Consider the following 19,154-nt stretch of genomic DNA (forward strand, 5'->3'; position numbering starts at 1 on the left):
GGCTCACTCTAAGCCTGTGCTGCTGAGAATGGGTCCTGTCCAGCTGCTCTCCACAGTGCTGGGGCCACATGGCCTCACACTGGGATGGGTGGGCTGATGCTCTGAAAAGGCAGATCAAGGATGAAAAGAGGCAGAGTATTGAGGCTGGAGCAGCTCTTTCTCAGGTTGGGGAAATTACCCTCAACAGGGTAAAGTTGCGGGCAATGTGCATTATTTGCAATGGGCATTACATACTTATTATTGTTTTAAAAGGGTCAAATTGTCCAGAAGACCATGGTTTACATCCCTGCACGGGTGGCTAAGCACTTGCTCTTTCCTCCCTTTCATATTCATCAAATAGGACAGAATAGAGCTGAGAGTGCAGCACCTTTGCAAAGTTTGCTAGTTGACTCAGGTGCCCAGCACGAACTTAGAAGTTATTAGTTAAGTTCTGCCTTATTTGGCCACCCCCACAAAGTTACAGGTATTTGCAAAAATTAATCTGATAACAATTAACTGGTATTACATGATTGTTTGCACTGTTTGTGCACAGTTTAGAGGCTCTGGAGCTAGAGAGCCTAGCAAAATGTGGCAGGGAACAGTTTTCTTGAGCTCAGTCAGCTTGGTATCCTCATAACTCACCGTGGTTGTGTATGCTGCTTCGGGGTCATCTTCTAGGACTCTGGAGAGGCCGAAGTCTGACACCTTGCAGACTAAGTTGCTGTTGATTAGGATATTCCTGGCAGCCAGATCTCTGTGTACATAACCCATGTTAGACAGGTACTTCATTCCTGATGCGATGCCTCGCAGCATGCCAACCAGTTGAATGACCGTGAACTGCCCGTCATTCTTCTGCAAAAGGAAAGAATCATTTGATCAATTGAGAGTCTCTGCACCCTCAGCATTGCATGTGCATGAATAAAAATGCAAAGGCAAGTCTCCAGGGAAGAAAAAGAGGGAAATTAATAATTCGTTGCTCTCATGCTCTGACCACAAAGCTTTTCAAAGTTTCACTGTTTGGATTAGGATCTCTAGAGATAAAGCTAAGGAAATGTAGTTCTTTTAACTGAAGATCAAGGAGCTAGCTATTTCCGCTGGTGACTGAGAAAGAGACTGCGACTGGGAATGAACGTACGTAGTTATGTATATAAAGGCATTGGGGTGGGCTATCTCCATTTCAGCCAACTGAATGGCACCAAGTTGCATGAAAACCCTATCTGCAGAGGTCCACGTGTGAATGTTTAGGGGTAGAGGCTCTCGCCCATGTTGCCCTGCCACATTTCTAACCACTTCCCCTATCCTCCTTCTCTAGCTCTTACGTTTCATGGAAAAACACTGACAAGTTTGGGGTTTCCCGTGGTGCAGTGTGGATGTGCTCTTGAAACACATAAAATTTTGCAAGATAAGTTGATAATTTCCATGAAGCAGATTATCTTCTAAAATAAACATAACATCCTCCAATTTATTCTTATCTGTTTGTATCAAGGCACAAATGAGGTTCTTCATGACACTGATATATATAGATCAAACAGACAACAGAGCTACTCCTGCCTCCAGACAACATCAACAGCTGGACTAGCACTAAGAAAATATTTTCTTTAATATAAACCATCTGCAAAAACCCGAAACTTTAACCAAGGTCCCCCTGGGAAAAGTATCTAGGTAGTACCTTTAAAAATGTATCCAGAGAACCATTCTCCATGTATTCAGTCACTATCATTACTGGTTTGCCTAGAAAAAATGTGCACGAGATTGTTAGCAATCTGTTTAAAAACGACAAACGATAATAAAGTCTTTTCATAATGCATCTGAATGCGAATATACAGCTTTACAACAGCAAATCTACACCAAGACACTGCTGTCCCAGCAGGATGACAATAGTTTTTGACAGAATACATGCAGAAATAAGGGAACTGAGGAGGAGGGGATGAAAAAGTAATCCCATATTGTGGGTAGGGTACCAAGCCCTTGAGTGTTTAGATGATGTTGGAAGCTGAACCCAGACAACCTGTGTGCAACCTTCTCATCTCCATGAACAAGCTGAAAGCTTGTAAAGGCCAAATTGCACACAGCGACCTCTTTGGACGCTTTTCTATAGCTTCACCACTCTGAAGTAACCACAGGAGCCCAACAGGAGCAACCAGGACAATCTCAAGTGTGTATCTCAGCTTGTTAGCCACCAAAACCAAGACCAGGAAAAGATGGGATTACATCCCTTGTAATTCAAGTAATGTCATGTGACTACCCTTGTAAACACATCTGGAAGTAAGAAAAGGAATATTTATATTGCAGAACAAAAGCGAGTTATGAGTGTGAGAGGAAATAAAAATAAAAGTTCTTAACAAAAGACCTGGTCTTCTATTGTTGACAGGAATAATAATGTTTTTCCAAATCCATTTGATTAATTTTCATGCCTGAGTCATTTTAATGGTAATTATACATAGTTTTTGCTCAGTTTTTGTATCTAATTTCTCGCTAGCTTGCCACAATGACATAGCAGTAATTAATGTGGTGTGCTCCAGCCCTTGTAAATTCAATGCCATCTTATAAGAATATGTAAATTATTTTTTTAATTTAAATCAATTTCCATTAGCTAGCATGAAGCACAGACAAAAGAGGAGCTGTCAATTATTTGTAAAGTGTATTATAAATATCTTTCACAGAAATGCTCAACAAGAGCTGCTGTGTGTCGTAACACACACATGAAGGTAAATGCTCCTAAAAATTGGCACATGTTCTACTATTTAGATTGATTTTAATCTTCCCACTTTTCCATTACCCTAATTATTAGCCTAATTTACTGCTTAATCATCTACATAATAAAGGTAATTGTGAACTTGTCAATCAAAACACTCATTGTTATGCAGATACTACCTTTGCAGCGTGAGAGACTTGTGCTGCTTCAGTTCTTTTAAGTTAATATTACAGCTACTGCCTAAGCTCAAAGCTTGCCAAAAGTATTACTTTTGATACGAGAAATGCACCTTGGGGTCATGAAAAATATCACTGAGTCCCAGACTAAATAATGGGTCTCATCTTCGAGGATGACAGCTGTCTGTCTATACAGAACATGGGCTGTGTGCAGGAGGGAGGAGAGCTCTTGGGTTGACAGACACATCGGTGGCTACACAGGGAAGGAAAATCCCAGGTATATATAAATTTTTGAAAATTTTTCTGTTTTTAAACACTAAATCTCCAACTGTAGTATGGAGTCCCTTATCTCTGACACTTCAAGGCAGCATTGCAGTGAGACTGGCATCTCATTATGCCACCACCCTGGGGGACCTCCTTCAGACTCCTGCCTTTGATTGCCATCAGAGACAAGAAAATAAGATTGCAGGCGCTTATGTTTCATTATCTGACTGTTGCACGTTGACAGTAATCGTGGAATAAATAAGCCCCATATCCAAGAGCATGAAAATAAAGATACAAATAGAATAACTTCCAACAAAGTAAATTAAAAGTAAACATCAGCCCTTCCAAAGCATGGGGCTGATTCTTTATGTCAGCAGAGCTCCCTCCTGCTGATGTTACAGGGCCATAAAATGTGTGTAGATGTCATTCATGTCAATGTACTAATGCAATGTGCACACTGTCAGTGCAACCAAACAAGAGGCAAATGAAAACAGGACTGTCATTACCTTAGTAAAGCAGAAATAGCTAAGGGCTTGTCTGCACAGGGACAATGAAGACAATTAATCCAAATTAACTAAGGGTGCATTTTAACTAGATTAGTTAAATGGTATTAAGCCCCTGGGCGGATATTCTCATTCAGAATTAAAAATGGCTTAATTCAATTTAACTTAATTTACTTCCAAAGTAAATCACGATGCAGTAAAGACATTGTACCCTAAAGATCTGTACCTACGATAGGCCAATGAGTAAAACACAGAATCGAAAAAGAAGTTAAGCAATACTTTGAGATAGCAGCATATTTTGGGACTTATAGAGGTTGCTTCAGTCCATTTAAAAGAAAAGAAAGTCTGGGAAGATGCTTCAGATGCCCGAAAGAAAAAAATGTGAGTGCAGTAACTCAAACCAAGCATTTACTGAGCTAATGAGGAGCTCAGGGTGCACATAACACCCTGCATCCAAACTCCAGTCATTCCGAGTCCAATTTAGAAGCAAAGCTCCCAGCATTTCCACAGCCCTTGGAGCAGATAGCCACTTTATATAGAAGGCAGTTCACCAGAGAGGTACATCCTCCCTAAAAGTGGGATTGCCACTCATCCCGAGGCGCTGGCAGCCAGAAAGACTAAAAGCCGTGTCAGTAGCAGCTTTTACGGATGTATAGTCGTCACTCGCTTCCTGTCCAATATCCCACATCCCTGCAGGTCTACAAATGAGAGCTTTTATATATTAAGGGCTATACAAGGTGATCTCAAGAGATTTTGATATTTATTAAGTTTTTGGGAGAAACCTATCTCAGTTTTTTTTTCTTTTCTTAAAAGTTTTAGGAAATACAATTTCAAGGAAAAAATGCAAGAAAAGGCTGTTGATGGCAAAATACCATTGCTTTTGCATAGGTTATAAGGATATGAACAGGACAAACAGCCAGCATCTCTGTACCATCACAATTGCAGCTCTGAAAAAGAACTAATTTTGGAATCTTGCCTCTGATGAATGACAAATGGTACCAAGAGCAGCCACATGGCCCCACATGCCAGCATTTGAATGGCAGTAGCTAAGCTCTGATGTTACCAATCATGAAAATAAGAGGGGAGATAGCCATTCACATTTGTGAGGCTGGTGCTTCTTCAGGTAGAAAAAACTTCCTGAAACACTTGAAATATATCTTAAAATAAAGGAGTAATTGTTTTCAACAACAAAAAAATCATTGATGCAAATGATGTAGATCCTCCAAGGCTTTAAAATGGAAAAGTAACAACACCTCTGCACCTTTCCCACAGCCTCAGCACAGCACCAACAGCCAGAGAGGCTTCTGTTGGGCACATTCGGATGTGCTGTCCCTTCCTCTGCCCTCATCTTTAGTGCATATAGAAATTTGGAGAAGAATTAGGCTGGGAAAGTTATGGAAGGTTATTTTGCTAACTGAGAAGTCAGGCCTCAGTAACTCTTGTGCTGGAATGTTTTGCCAGTCATTTCACATTTTACTCAGGCCCTCAACCCCTCTCATAATCTATATTCCAGCACCAGGGTCAATTGTTACCATGGGCATCACTAGCAGATCCCAGAGAAGCTTGCCTTAATTGTAGTTTTTGACAGTCCTGTTGTCTTCAGCTATGCTCTTGTTCTTCTTCCCTGCTCCTGTTAAGTAAAACTTCAGCTAACTTCTGTCCTTGTTCACATCCCATGTGAGTGATCACAAGTCTCAGCACTACCCTCCTGTGAGCTTTGCTTCAGCGGTTTCTCAAAATATGATGGCTGGAAATCATCAGGGGTTGTGGTTTGTTTTGTTGTGGTTTTGTTTGTTTGTTTGTTTGTTTGTTTTTCCCCCAGACTCTTGGTAGCAAAATCCTCCCCATTTCCCTGTCAGAGAAATCACTTCCCACTTCTTGGCACATCTTTGCTCACCCTGCAGCTTATGTAGTTTCAAAAGCAAACAAATAAAGGCAGGACTAAGAAGAAAGCCCGCTCAAAAAAAGTTAGCGGGTAGCTCAGCATCACTGCATTCAAAATGCTCTTGCATTTTGCAGGTGGTAGGTGCTGCTGAACTACTTGCAAGGCAGAAGTCAGGCAGCACGCTCCACTGCCATTCAGATACTCTGAGCTTACGGTGTCTCCATCACCTACCCACTATCTGAGGCTGGCCAGGCATATCATCTCCTATTTCTGTCTCACTTAATTTTGGGCCTTTGAAGAGGGGTCTTCTCTTAGTCCATGCATATTATGCCTAGGTAAGGCAAAGTTTGCAGAAGGAGTTAAGGTTTTTATTATTTTAGCCATTATCTATCCATTCTAGCTAGAAGAAAGCTGAAATCTTTCAGGCACAAATCCCCTTTACAATGTTTGGGAACCTGTTCCTGGCTGGACCTACAAAGTGTGACATTTCGGCCAAGAGCAGTTCACCGTGTTTTGAGAAATTATGAATAGTGCAGTCAAAATGCGAGTTACCCAAGTCTTCCTTCCCTAACCAACTCTCCCATCAGCCAGAGTTCAAGTACAGCAGTCCACAACAAATTATACCTACTTTTTGTGACAACGCCTTCCAGGTGGATGATGTTGGGGTGGTCAAACTGTCCCATGATGCTCGCTTCCCCCAAGAAATCTCGCCTCTGTTTCTCCGTGTAGCCCACCTTCAGGGTTTTGATAGCCACCGGAAACTCACGCTTTCCCTGCAGCTTCAGTCGCCCGCTGCAGACTTCCCCAAATTCACCTTCAGAGAAAAATCAGAAAGAACGGGACCACAGTGCGTTGAAGGAACACATGGCATGTGTCCATCTACAGCATGCAGCCTAGTCCCTGTAGAGAGCTGATCAAAAGCACGCAATGCAGTCATGGACATGGAAAGCTAAGCATCACACTGATCACCATCTCAAATAGCCAGCGTACCACAAGCCAAGTAATTCATAAGCACAAGAAAACTGGGAAGAAAAATATAATTTTCCTATATTTAAAGAGATATTCTCTGTATTCCATTGGATTTTTTCCTCATTTCATGTTTTTGTCTACTAGATGAAAGAGTTCTGTCATATCCTATATCATTGCCCTGTGTAGATAGCTGTAAAACACAAGCCACTTGCTTCTTAACTTTCCTTTTGTAAGTTAAATAGATGGAATACTGTTAGTCTTTCACAGCAGCTTATATTTTTACAGACGATAAACCTTTCCTGATTTTATGACCACCTTTTTAAAAAAGTAACCCAAATGGATTTAATTTTTTTTTTCTACTGAACAGTAAATCACCTCCAAAAACACCATTTCAGAGGATAGAAAATATTCCTAAGGTTGGACACAAGTCAGCTTAACTGGAAAGAAAATGGGAGTTTCTTCTTTTAACCAAGGAAGTTAGCTTTGACTTCGGTTTCTGCTTTTTTTTTCTCTCCCAGATGATGACTTACTCTTAATTTTTGCTTTGAGACTGATCTTAATTGGGGAGGAGAAAAAGGTTAAAATGGTGAAAAGAACCTGAAAATTAAGTGACTCATTTCCTTTAGCATCTATTGGAATAACTCAGCTTGCTCTAAACATGATCATTTTCCACTGGTTTCAGTTCAGTCCCTGAATTTCAAAACCGCAGACAATGACAGGTTTGTCCCAAACTTCAGCTGGAACATGCTCCCCATCATTTGCAGGGTACCTAACAGCAGAAATATTTCATGGCCTTTCCTAGATCTCTTACGTTAAGAAAGCCAACCCTCCATGCTGCTAAGGGTCATGAAATGCATTTCTTTACCAGCTCCGATAACTCTTTCAATGGTTATGCATGAAGCTTCAATTTCCTTAGCAAACTCGTGGACAGCTTGATTAGGGTCCTCATACGTGTGGGGGTCAATGTAGGTCCTTACTCCAGGCAGCTTAACTGCAAACAAAAATGAAGAGTGTTACCAGCATGTGGCATGACAGACAATGAGCAAGACCTGCTCCTGTGCCTTATACTCTGCTTTGCTGGAAAAATTGCAGCAGGGAAATCTATTCCTTTGGGAAAAAATCTTGGAAAATGACATTTAGGTTATATGCATGTGATGGTTTAGCCCAAGTTACCACACAGTTTCTCGCTTCCCTGATAGCGATAGGGGAGAGAATTGGGAAGAAAGGAAAACTTGTAGGTTGAGATGAAGACAGTTTCCTAAAATAGCAAAGGAAAACTACAATAGTAACAGAATATAAGGATATTAAAATATACAAAATGAACAATGTAGGTTTTCTCATCATGATATCCCAATGACCAATACAGCTCATCCTGAGCAGCGATCACGGAAACAAAACCAAGCAGCAAGCAAAGGAGCGAAAAGGAAGCCAGCAAGGTAGAGGGAACGATGCCAGCGAACAAAAGAGAGGGATGGATGCCAGGAAGATAGATACCCACTCTGGTCAACACCCACTTATATACTGAGCATGATGTTTATGGCATAGAATACTCTCTTTGGCCGGTTTGGGTCAATTATTGTGTCTGTCTTTCTCCCGGCTCCCTGCATCTGCACATTGCAAGACTTGGAAAGTCAGACAGTGTCCTTGGTTTCACTAACAACAACTCATATCATCAGGGTGTTTTATCACACATGAAATCCAAGACACACTGGCTACTGAGAGGAAAATTAACTCCATCGCTGCCGAAAACAGAACAATGTGACGTATGCAACTTCATTGCATTTAGAAAAGCACATGATAGTGGTCAGCTGATTTAGAGCAGCTAAAAATCTCTCTCAATGCTGCATAATGAGCTGGTGTGAGATCTGGTGCAAACGGATGTCTTTCTGGATCTGAAAAGCGTATGCCAGGAGGAAAAGTACAAAAAGCAAAATGTTAAGGGAACAACCTGCAAAGCAAGTTGGATGGATGGATGGAGGTTGATGGGACCTGCAAGAAATTATGCCCTACCAGTCACATATTAGTTAATCAATCAGCCACATTATTTCAGATGGAGTTACTGAGATTTAAATGAACAGTATATTTGCAGTACAAAGCCTGTGGGTTGTACCAGTATAAATAAAGTCAATAGCAGGCTTTTCGTCCAGGACTTGAGAGGGGAAAAAGTATTTTCATTATCCATATTATAAGTTTGTTTTGACTATCATTAAAGCTACCCACATGAAGAACTGCTCATCAGTCTAATAAGACAGCTACATTACACCGTGGCTCTTAATTGATTTGCTTCCTGCTGCCTTCATTACATAGCACTAATGAAAATTTGACTTTCATTCAAGAATTTGCCTTTTCCACCCCAAAAGGCACCTTGCTGTTACCCAACCCCACAGCACTTGACAAGGGAATGCTTTTCAAACACTGGCTTTGGATGTACAGGACTGATTGTAACTATGAGATGTACTTTCTAGCATCACCGCAGAGGTTTCTTTGTATATAAGGGCATTAACACAGCATTTCTGAAAGCTTCAGCGGAGCAAGAAGTAGGTGTTATTCTTCATGCCTCTGCAGAAGCATCCAAGGCAAAGAGCAGCTGTGGGATTGGTCCTCACTGCCAGCTGGGGTGGAGCATGGGTTTCAAACAGGTATTCTGGACTGATGCATCCAGACCACAAAAATGTAGAGTTGTTACGTGCTGACTAGGCAAAATTAATAGCACCTTGGATCACACCGCAAAGACAGAGAAATAGAACAAAATGGCTCGCTAGAGAGATCTGCTGCAAACGTACAGTTGTGAGTAGCTGAGCACATATAAGGACTGTTCAAATGTTAAGTTCTCCATGAGTCTTGGAGCAGGGACAGGTGGGGACTTACTGAATAACAGAAGAAATTGAATTCTTCTGTGAATTACCAGCAAAACTAGATTTTTTTTTTCTTATAAAAAACCCCTCTCACTTGTATTTTCTCATTACCACACAGAGCCAAAACCACATATATGCATGTTTGATCTTTACTCACTGTGGCCATTATGAAAATGCATCTTTTCTTCTTCTGGATCTTGTTTAGCCTTGCTATAACCACATCGCCTGGAAAAAAAAAAAAACAAAACCAGAAGCTCTTTACTTCAAATCACACAAAACACAAAAACCCAGAGCGGCGATGAACCCAACCTCTCTAGCAGCTGTATTGCTGCTGTCTCAGTTTTAGCTCATCAAACTACTTGCAGTTTCAAGGCCCAAGGCCCACTGATTTTCAATTGGACTTGTGTGTCCAAACCCCACAGACACTTCTGAAAAACTCCACTCTACCATACATGTAATTTAGCTATTATTAAGAAGAAAAAAAAGCAAGAACAGGAAGGACAACGGAAGTGGAATGAGACGAAACATTAGAATCGCAGAAGCATGAACTTCTGGAACACAGAGCGTTTGCATGCACCATATTGTATGTATTGCATGCTCCCCTTCATCCACTGGGCACTTGCACAGAACTTTAAATTTTCATACTTCAGAAAGCAGCCACATGTAAACATTAACACCTTATACACATGCAAAATGACAGGTTAAAAAAATTCAAAACCTATTGCCTCACTGCCTTCAAGGATCTCCTATGTACTCTTGGTTCTGATGGGGTTTCTCGCACATCTCTTGTCTTTACCCAGGGGGGTTACCATTCATGCAATCCCCTCTGCCCAGCAGCAGTAAAGATGGAAGAAGGCACACAGGCACCTCCTGACCTAACATGCTCCCATGTTAGCACCAGGCACTGCAACGATGCTGCTGAATCCCACCACGGAGTTACAACCACAACTATATGGGAGTCACATCTCCCCCAGGATATCCTCCTGGGGGACACACATACACACATACATATACATTTAAAAACACGGGGTAAGGTATGTATGAGGCACATATATATGTGATGACTGGAAGAGGGGGAACATAACCCCCTTTTTTAAAAAGGGAAACAAGGAGGACCCAAGCAACTACAGGCCAATCAGCCTCACCTCTGTGCCTGGCAAGGTCATGGAACAGATTCTTCAGGAAACCATGCTAAGGCAGATGGAGAGCAAGGAGGTGGTTGGTGACAGCCAACATGGCTGCACCAAGGGCAGATGGTGCCTAACCAATTTGGTGGCCTTCTATGACAGAGTGACAGCATCGGTGGACAAGGGATGAGCAATGGACATCATCTACCTGAACTTGTGCAAGGCATTTGACACTGTCCTGCATGACATCCTTCTCTCTAAACTAGAGAGACATGGGTTTGATGGACGGATCACTCAGTGGAAAAGGAATTGGCTGGATAGCCACACTCAGAGAGTGGTGGTCAACGGTTCAATGTCCAAGTGGAGACCCGTGACAAGTGGTGTTCCTCAGGGGTTCATGTTGAGCCCGGCCCTGTTCAACGTCTTTGTCGGTGACATGGACAGTGGGATAGAGTGCACCCTCAGCAAGTCCGCCGACGAGACCAAGCTGTGTGGTGCCATTGACAATCTGGAGGGGAGGGATGCCATCCAGAGGGACCTTGACAGGCTGGAGAGGTGGGCCCCTGCAAACCTCATGAAGTTCAACAAGGTCAAGTGCAAAGTCCTGCATGTGGGTCGTGACAATCTCAGGCACAAATATAGGCTGGGTGGAGAATGGATTGAGACCAGTCCTGAGGAGAGGGACTTGAGAGTGCTGGTGGATGAGAAGTTTAACACGAGCAGGCAATGTGCCCTTGCAGCCCAGAAGGCCAACCACATCCTGGGCTGCATCAAGAGGAGCGTGGCTGGCAGGTCAAAGGAGGTGATTCTGCCCCTCTACTCTGCCCTGGTGAGACCCCACCTGGAGTACTGTGTCCAGTTCTGGAGCCCCCAACATAAGAAGGACATGGACCAGTTGGAGAGGGTCCGGAGGAGGGCCATGAAGATGATAAAAGGGCTGGAGCACCTCTCTTATGAGGACAGGCTGAGAGAGTTGGGGCTGTTCAGCCTGGAGAAGAGGAGGCTCCAGGGAGACCTTATAGCGGTCTTCCAGTACCTCAAGGGGGCCTACAGTAAAGACAGGGAGAGACTCTTCAGTAGGGCCTGTTGTGACAGGACAAGGGGTAACAGTTTCAAAATAGAGGGAAGTAGATTTAGATTAGACATTAGGAAATAAATTTTTACAATGAGGGTAGTAGAACACTGGAACAGGTTTTCCCAGAGAGGTGCTGGATGCCCCATCCTTGGAAACATTCAAGGCCAGGCTGGATGAGGCTCTGAGCAACCTGATCTGGTTGGAGATGTCCCTGCTCCTTGCAGGGGGGTTGGACTAGATGACCTTTGAAGGTCCCTTCCAACCCTAACCATTCTATGATTATATGCCTTTCTGAGGGCCTGATAACCGGATACAAAAACTATATCAACCTTAAAGCAAACTGCATGGACATGAGACAGGAACACTGCTTGGTAGAGTGGAAAACAGACACCTGCAAGCTAGGGAGCACGCAGTGGGATTGCTAGTGGGCACACCACAGAGAAAGCCTCAGGTTACCAAGGAGCCACTAAAAGCTGAGAAACTTGGAGTCTTCTCTTCTGTTGCCCAAGATTTTTGATATAGGGAGACGCAAGCACTCCAGCATCACTCATAGCAAGGAGGAGCATACAATTAGCAGAAACAAAACTGCAATTAGGAGGAGGCAGTGATAGGCATCTGCATGAAACATTCCCTCAGTATGAAGTCCTATTACAGGGAACTGCTGTCTGCCTGGTTGCAAGGGGCCAAGCAGTCTTTCGGCTATAGGATTTTGGCATTGGATTTGTGAAACAACCATGATTACAAACAAAAGCCCCAATACAATGAGATGCATGCACTGCTGCTGAGCTGGCCCCAGCAGAGCTGGACATTGGAGGGTCGAGGAGGGGAAAAACAACATGAGCTTCTGGGATCACTCTGGGGACGGGGAGCAGGCTCGCAAGCTTACCTTGGGGAGAGGGGGAGACCTGTGCCAAGTGGAGAGGAGGAAAAAACAGACTGCCAAGGTTGTGCAAGCGCAGGGGAATGGCTTGAGACGAGGTGCAGAAGACAAGGCGGGAAGCTGACAGGTAGTCTAGGGGCACAGGCAGGGAGATGACAGGGCAAATAAACAGGTTTTATTTGATAAACAGAGAGGCTATCCATGCAGGGCATGATTTCAGCAGCAGCAACCAAGCTGAGATCATCACGCTCTGAATGCAAAACCCACAAGAGTGGCAATGAGGTGCCTGGAGACACAGCTCAGTTATCCACATGTCGGTGCTCATTACCTTGCTCTAGCAGCAGCAGTGCCATTTCCTGAGATGGGGTCCTGCCTAATTAACACAAAACCTAAGCACTAGGTGTACACAGAGACCCTGAGAGTAAGGTAATTTCAAAGGACGTTTTGGTGTTCACAATCCCTAGGTGAAAAAGGTTTCTTCTCTTTCGTCTTCATATTGCCTCCCACTTTAAGTATATAATCTAGAGATCTGAGTATCAATTCCCACTTCTGGCAACCCCATTTTTTTTTCTGCTGCAAGTTGCCAAAAGTTACATTAGTTTTCCGCAGAAGTAATTTTCTAGATTGAGGCATATAACTAATTTTTCCTCTTAAAAATACATGAATGTTTCAATTCGTCTTTCTACCAAATGCACATATACAAGGTTTCTTCTGTTTGCCTTTTAGAGCAAATGCCCTCATCTCTTCCTCAGTTTTGGAGTACTTAACGTATAAATAAGATTTTCTAATAGTATCCTTTTTATTACCTGTATCTCATGATTCTTTGACCATAAAGAGGGAGGAGAGAGAAATGGGGAATATGTCATCACTTGTGTCTAGTGATCCAAGCACACCTTGATGCACAATGGTTCATGGTTTACTGCCACACTGAAAGGGCCAATGCAAACCAGCTGGCTCCGGTTGTCCCCCTCTCTTGAGCTGGGTAACACATACAGCAGCACATGACATTAGCACACAAAATCAGGTTCTCGGACTCCCAAAGCATTTTTAAAACAAGCCTCGACAAGACATGCTGAAGTGAAATGGCAGCTAGTGGACGACAACTCCCAAGCAATAGCTGGGCATCACTAACAAAGTTTGCTGCAAAACCTGCTTGTTGCAATCACTTGTGCCCTTCGCACACTCGCTTTCCTAAACTACTCAGAGAAACAAGCTATGAACACGCTTACTGGGGCTAAACCGCACTTTTTCCTTTCTTGACCTTCAGATGCTTTAAATAACACACACAAGCAGTTTTTTTTTCCTTTCTTTCCCAACTAAATTCCATAAAAATCTGCTTTACAGGTTAACAGTCCTGACTCATTACATGAGTCTTACTGGCAGATAAAAGTATCTAAATATCATGGCTCTGCAATATATATTGGGGGAAGAAAAAGCTCCCATTTGTTTGTGAAATAATCCATTTCCGCACATGCATTTGCTCTTAATATTTATTGGAAAAGCTGCAAGTCAAAAGCCTCCTGATGGAAGACTCATTCTCCAGTTTATTGTCATTGTACAAATCATAGATTTCCTGTATGTTTTCTATATCACATTGTCGTAGTTCAGCCCCGATCAGGACCAGACTACGCAGTCTGTCCCTCGCTCCGAGAGAATAGGAGGAGATGATATAAGAAAAAACAGCTCAAGGTTTGAGATAAGGACGGGGAGAAATCCTTAAAGTTATCGTCACGGGCAAAACAGACTCGACTTGGGGAAAACTATTCATTTATTTCTAAAATTAGCAGGAGAATGAGACAGGGAACAAGATTACCTCCATCCACCCCTCCCTCTTCCCGGGCTTAACATTATCTCTACTACCTTCCCCTCCCGAGCGGCACGGGGGGGGGAAAAGGGAATGGGGGTCGCGGTCCGTTCATCACGCGTTGTTTTACGCCGCTGTATCATCGACAGGGGAAGAACTCCTCACATTCCTCCTCTGCTCCAGCGTGAGGTCCCTCCCACGGGCCAAAGTCCTTCGTGGAACTGCTCCGGCGTGGGTCATCTCTTCCACGGGGTGCAGTCCCTCTAGAACAGCTGTCCCAGCGGGCCCTCCACGGGCCACAGCCTCCTTCAGGCCTCCACCTGCTCTGGCGTGGGGTCCTCCACGGGCCGCAGGTGGATCTCTGCTCCTCCGTGGACCTCCATGGGCTGCAGGGGGACAACCCGCTCCACCATGGTCTTCACCACGAGTTGCAGAGGAATCTTGGCCAGGAGCCACATTACTCCTCCCCCTCCTTCTTCACTGACCTTGGCGTCTGCAGCCGTTCCTCACAACAGGCTGGCAGACGTCTCTCAGGATCCTTTTTACATCTTATTCACTTCTCATCTCCTTTCCACTTCTTGCAGCCAGGCCGGGCCGAGTTGGGCCCAGTCGGCTGCCCGGCGGGAGGCCAGAGGGTGAGGCCTGCAAGGCCCATGAGGCTCGCGCCTCCCCCTCTCTGCCCCCCACTCAGCTGCTTCACATCTTCTCCTCCTTTTTTTCCTGTTTTCCCCTACTTAAATACGTTATCGCAGAGGCGTTATCATGGGACATTCTGCTACCAATTGGCTTGGCCTTGGCCAGCAGCGGGTCCGCCCTAGGCCCGGCCGAGTCCACTGAACAAAGGGGAGCGACTTCTAGCAGTTTCCGACAGAAGCTACCACCTTAGGCCCCCCCCCACTAACAAAACCAGAACACACATTCAGCAAAACCATAAAGATCCTGATGCTCGCTTCATCTGCCACTGAGCTGCAGAGATTCAGCCAAAGAGTTAACATAATTCAGCAGCACACTTGAATCTCAGCTCATTTACTCCTGTTGAGGATTTGTCCCAGTTTCTGTATCTAGAAAGCAGATGTCTTCCTTGCACAGCTCTGTGTTTTTCAATAAAAGTATCAGAGGAAAATAAAGTGAGACTTTAAATATTCTTAAGGCATCATGTCTTATTTAAAAACTACTTGTAGATTGGCAGACAGCTCATAAAATATTTATGGGGCAGATTATAAAAGTGAAGTTGTAAAATTATCCCTATATAGGTTTATAAAATATAAAATGATAGGTAGAAAGATGAAGAATCCAGCAAGGAAACCAGTGCCCACTGTCTCACTTGGCAGAAGCCGATTTATGGAGAAAAATCCTTCAAGAAACAAGGCAGGAAGATGCTTGCTTTCCCTGGACCGATGGAGATACTTTGTGTCTGACCCTGTGCTTTGGCGTGCCCTTGCTGGGTGGTGTGTGGCCTCTCAGCCACCCGAGGCATCACGAAAAGCCCACAGAATACCCAAGGGAAGCAGTTTCCAACTCCCTAGCTGGGACCATCACGCTGGACACAACTCAGGCATGACACAGTCAGGGGACTGTGGAGCTGGACCTTGGACATCCAAGCCCTAGGCAGTGATGTGGGAGAGTTTTCATATATCTTCTTTACAGGCATAGGCCAAAGCATTTCAGCACACAGTCAAGGTGCTACTGGAAATGCAAGAGGGGACAGCATTTAGACATCCCTGACAAAGAAAGGCACCTCACCTTGCTAGGTGCAGTCAGTAACATCGAATAGTTTGTGCCCTGAAGTAGCATGCAATCTCCCATCTCAATCCTGCAGAGACTTATACATGCATTTAATCTCTTAAATATGAAATAAATTAACTCTGTGCACTTCTCTGAGACAGAGACAAAATGCCACTTGCTTTTCAGGGGTGAGACCTTTACTCAGAAGCACATCTTTTCCAATAAGTCAACTTTGAGAAATGCATCCAACGCATCTAAGCTGTCATTTTACAGGAGGTTTGCTAGGACTACAATGCTGTTGTTTACAAGGGGTTAGTGCTCATTTCAGACTATTTATTCCAAGATGTTAAAGCAATAAGGCTGCATATGTGTTGCAGGGCAGGACCGTGGTCCACCCAGAGGAACAAACAAACAGAGATCTGTCCATCTGGACAAGATCCTGTTGCCTCAGCTTACGTGCGGAGACAAAAACTTGTTCAGTAAACAGTTTTATCCTAAATAGAAACCACCAGTACTGAGAGCCAGAGGCAAAAGTCAACCTCTAGCAACATTGGTCCATGTTCAGCATTCACCTTTGCTGCTTGCAGTCCTAGAATATATTCAGTATCACAAAACCAGGGAACACTCAAGGAACTGGCATAAAACAGTTGTTTCCCATTTTTCTGTTCACTTTCCTGCTGCTTTTTTGATGTCTGTAATGAGTTACTTCCATTGCACTGGACCAAACTTTCACCTGGAGTAACCTGGAGCAACACACACAGGCTGGGAATCTGACTCATTCAACTCTTCTATCTCTCTCAAAGTCCTATAATTTGGAGAATGGGATCAAAAGAGCAGTAAAAGGTCTTAAGATGACAAGCTATGACTTTCAGCTCAGTTCAAAGATCCACTAGATGACTGGCCTGTGAGGAACCAGGGGAAGTTCCTCTCCTAAGGGCTGCACAGGCTCATCACCTTCTCAACTGCTTTCCCAGTTGCTGCTGTCCCACTCTACAGGGTGTGACCTTGCCTTAGACTTCCGATTAACTTGGACGCCTTACAAAGGAAGCTTCACAATTTCAACAGTGGTATTTTTAGCCTTCAGTCTTTCCCTGCCCTCGCATTCCCTGTTTTCCTAAACCACCACCTGAACAATTGAAAATAAAAAAGATACTGTTTCCCCTTCTTGCAGGAAGCTCCCTCTGAAGTAATCTCATAAATCTCTCTAAAGAGGTTGTGCTGCCTTCCCATTGCATAGCCAACAGCGTCCGTACTTTGAAGTTATTTCTCCCATTTCCCCCTCCCAACTTGCTGCCACATTAGCCTCTCTGTAGCTTAGCAGGAAACACGCAGAGGGTGTTTTGCAGGTCAGCCAAGTTTTCCCTATGCATCTGTCCTCTTCGTAGCCATCCAGTCCATTCCCAGTCTCATCTGATAAGTATTTTTCATTGCTGCCACTTTCAAGCTGGGGGCCTTGCTGAAAACATTTGCAGCCTAACTCCCAGCAAGAGCCTGCTTCTGCATTAGCAGCACATGTGTGACAGACAACAGAAGTATTGAGAGGTTTTCTTTTAGCACAATATTGCCAAACCAGTGGCTCGCAGGAACAACTGCAAATACCAGAAGAACATTTTACAGCCAAACACTTTGAGCTGACCAGCCTTGCTTGCTAATGCTGCTCTTAAGCACTCAAAAGTCATGAAAACCAATTTAAAAATGCTCCAATAGGAAAAAAAAAACAAGACTACTGATTTAGGGCCTTTGAGATCTGCATTTGCAAACTCCTTCCTGGTTCAGGCCTCTGTCAGAGCCAAAATACAGCACTAGAGGACCCGCAAATGGTCTACCTTGATGACTTCTGTGCCTCACAGCCAGGGACTGCACTATGACCCAGCTAACACCATGCAAAGCCTCAGCATCCCCCAGAAAACACAGCAGAAGAGTTTCACACCTCTCGCCCAGCTATGCTGCAAAACCTTCCCAGTTTAACAATGCACGTGGGATGTCTCAGTGCTCCTATGGTCTCAAGCAGCTATCTGATGGGGATGGTGATTTCATGACTCTCCTAGAAGGCCTAGGAAGATCTCTGCCTGCACAGGTTACAGACAATTCAGAGACCTAAAATACATTCCCTTTGGGGAGCAACTCAACTTGTGTTCAGTCAAACCAACAGAAATTAAAATCACCCTTCCTTTGATTAGTTAGAAATGAGGGAAAGAGTAGAAGAGAGCAGAAACTGGTGAGACAGCCCAGGTGGCAGAATGGGGCAGCATGCAGCACGGACACACAGCTCTCGATGCCTGTAGAGATGTCCAACACTACTGGAGCATATTGTTGGCAAACGGCATCATCTCATTGCCATGTATGTCATATATTGACATGTATGTCAATGACACACAGTTCATTTCACTGACACGCACGTTACATGCCACTAAATACCTTTTCCACTCCGGTCTGCCCCTCGCCTTCTTTCTAGGGGCAAATTACCTCCCCTGGCCCCTTACAGTGACAAGAAGTAGAATTTGATGAAGTGTCCAGCATACATGATGTTTTATTATGACACGTGACATTATAGTGCAGTGTCCTGATCAATCACATAGCATAACATAGCAGGGTTTTTATACCCTGGGACCCCTGCTTTTGCTGGAGACACACTACTTTGGGTCATGCTATTTCCAGTTGTTGAGATAGACAAGCCAGGTGCACAGACTGGATGAGAAGGCAATTTCCAGGCGAATACAAGAAAGGGAGGGTGAGGCAGACTATACAGAAAACATGGAGGGAGGACACGAAACAGGAGCTAGCACAGGTGGGAACACTGACCATATTAGGCTCGGATAGGCAACAGCACGCAGAGAAGAAGCCCACCCACAGCCATGACTGCAGCAACTGAAAAGCAAACAAAAAGGCCCACAATAAGGAATAATCCCACCTCCCTGGCAAGGTGCAAATACATTTGCAATGTTTATATATGCAGTTATTTCTTCTAATTGCAATTATCATTTGGACCTTAACACCCTGGGCTGCAAGAATTTCATGGCATGTGCTACCGTTGAGGAAAAACGCTTTGGGGAGAGTGTATAGATCCTGGTCCTGCAAAGCAATTAACCATGTGCTTCCAATACTTCAGTACCACTGTTAGGATTAATGGAGCTACCCATGTGCTTAAACTTAAGCACCTGCCTTGGAGCAGGCAAAGCGACTTTTTCCACAAGCATGTGTGCAGTACAGTTACAAT

At 44.0% G+C, this 19,154-nt stretch overlaps 1 protein-coding gene across 10 annotated transcripts in view; it reads right to left on the reverse strand.

Moving 5' to 3' along the window:
- Positions 1-19,154, reverse strand: part of EPHA5 (EPH receptor A5) — a 218,596-nt gene that overhangs the window by 21,716 nt on the left and 177,726 nt on the right. For 6 of the 10 annotated variants that reach the window (XM_086747306.1, XM_086747305.1, XM_086747308.1 and 3 more), the window contains exons 9-14: positions 18,740-18,805; positions 9,484-9,551; positions 7,337-7,462; positions 6,131-6,316; positions 1,649-1,710; positions 622-831 (exon numbers count right to left, since the gene is read on the reverse strand). In XM_086747306.1, the coding sequence (XP_086603432.1) occupies positions 622-831; positions 1,649-1,710; positions 6,131-6,316; positions 7,337-7,462; positions 9,484-9,551; positions 18,740-18,805 (718 nt within the window). The remainder of the gene's footprint in view (positions 1-621; positions 832-1,648; positions 1,711-6,130; positions 6,317-7,336; positions 7,463-9,483; positions 9,552-18,739; positions 18,806-19,154) is intronic. The other 4 variants (XM_086747310.1, XM_086747309.1, XM_086747311.1 and 1 more) reach the window with 3 other exon arrangements.

The sequence above is a fragment of the Chlamydotis macqueenii genome, chromosome 4 (assembly GCF_036417535.1).
Source record: "Chlamydotis macqueenii isolate bChlMac1 chromosome 4, bChlMac1.mat, whole genome shotgun sequence".
NCBI lineage: Eukaryota > Metazoa > Chordata > Aves > Otidiformes > Otididae > Chlamydotis > Chlamydotis macqueenii.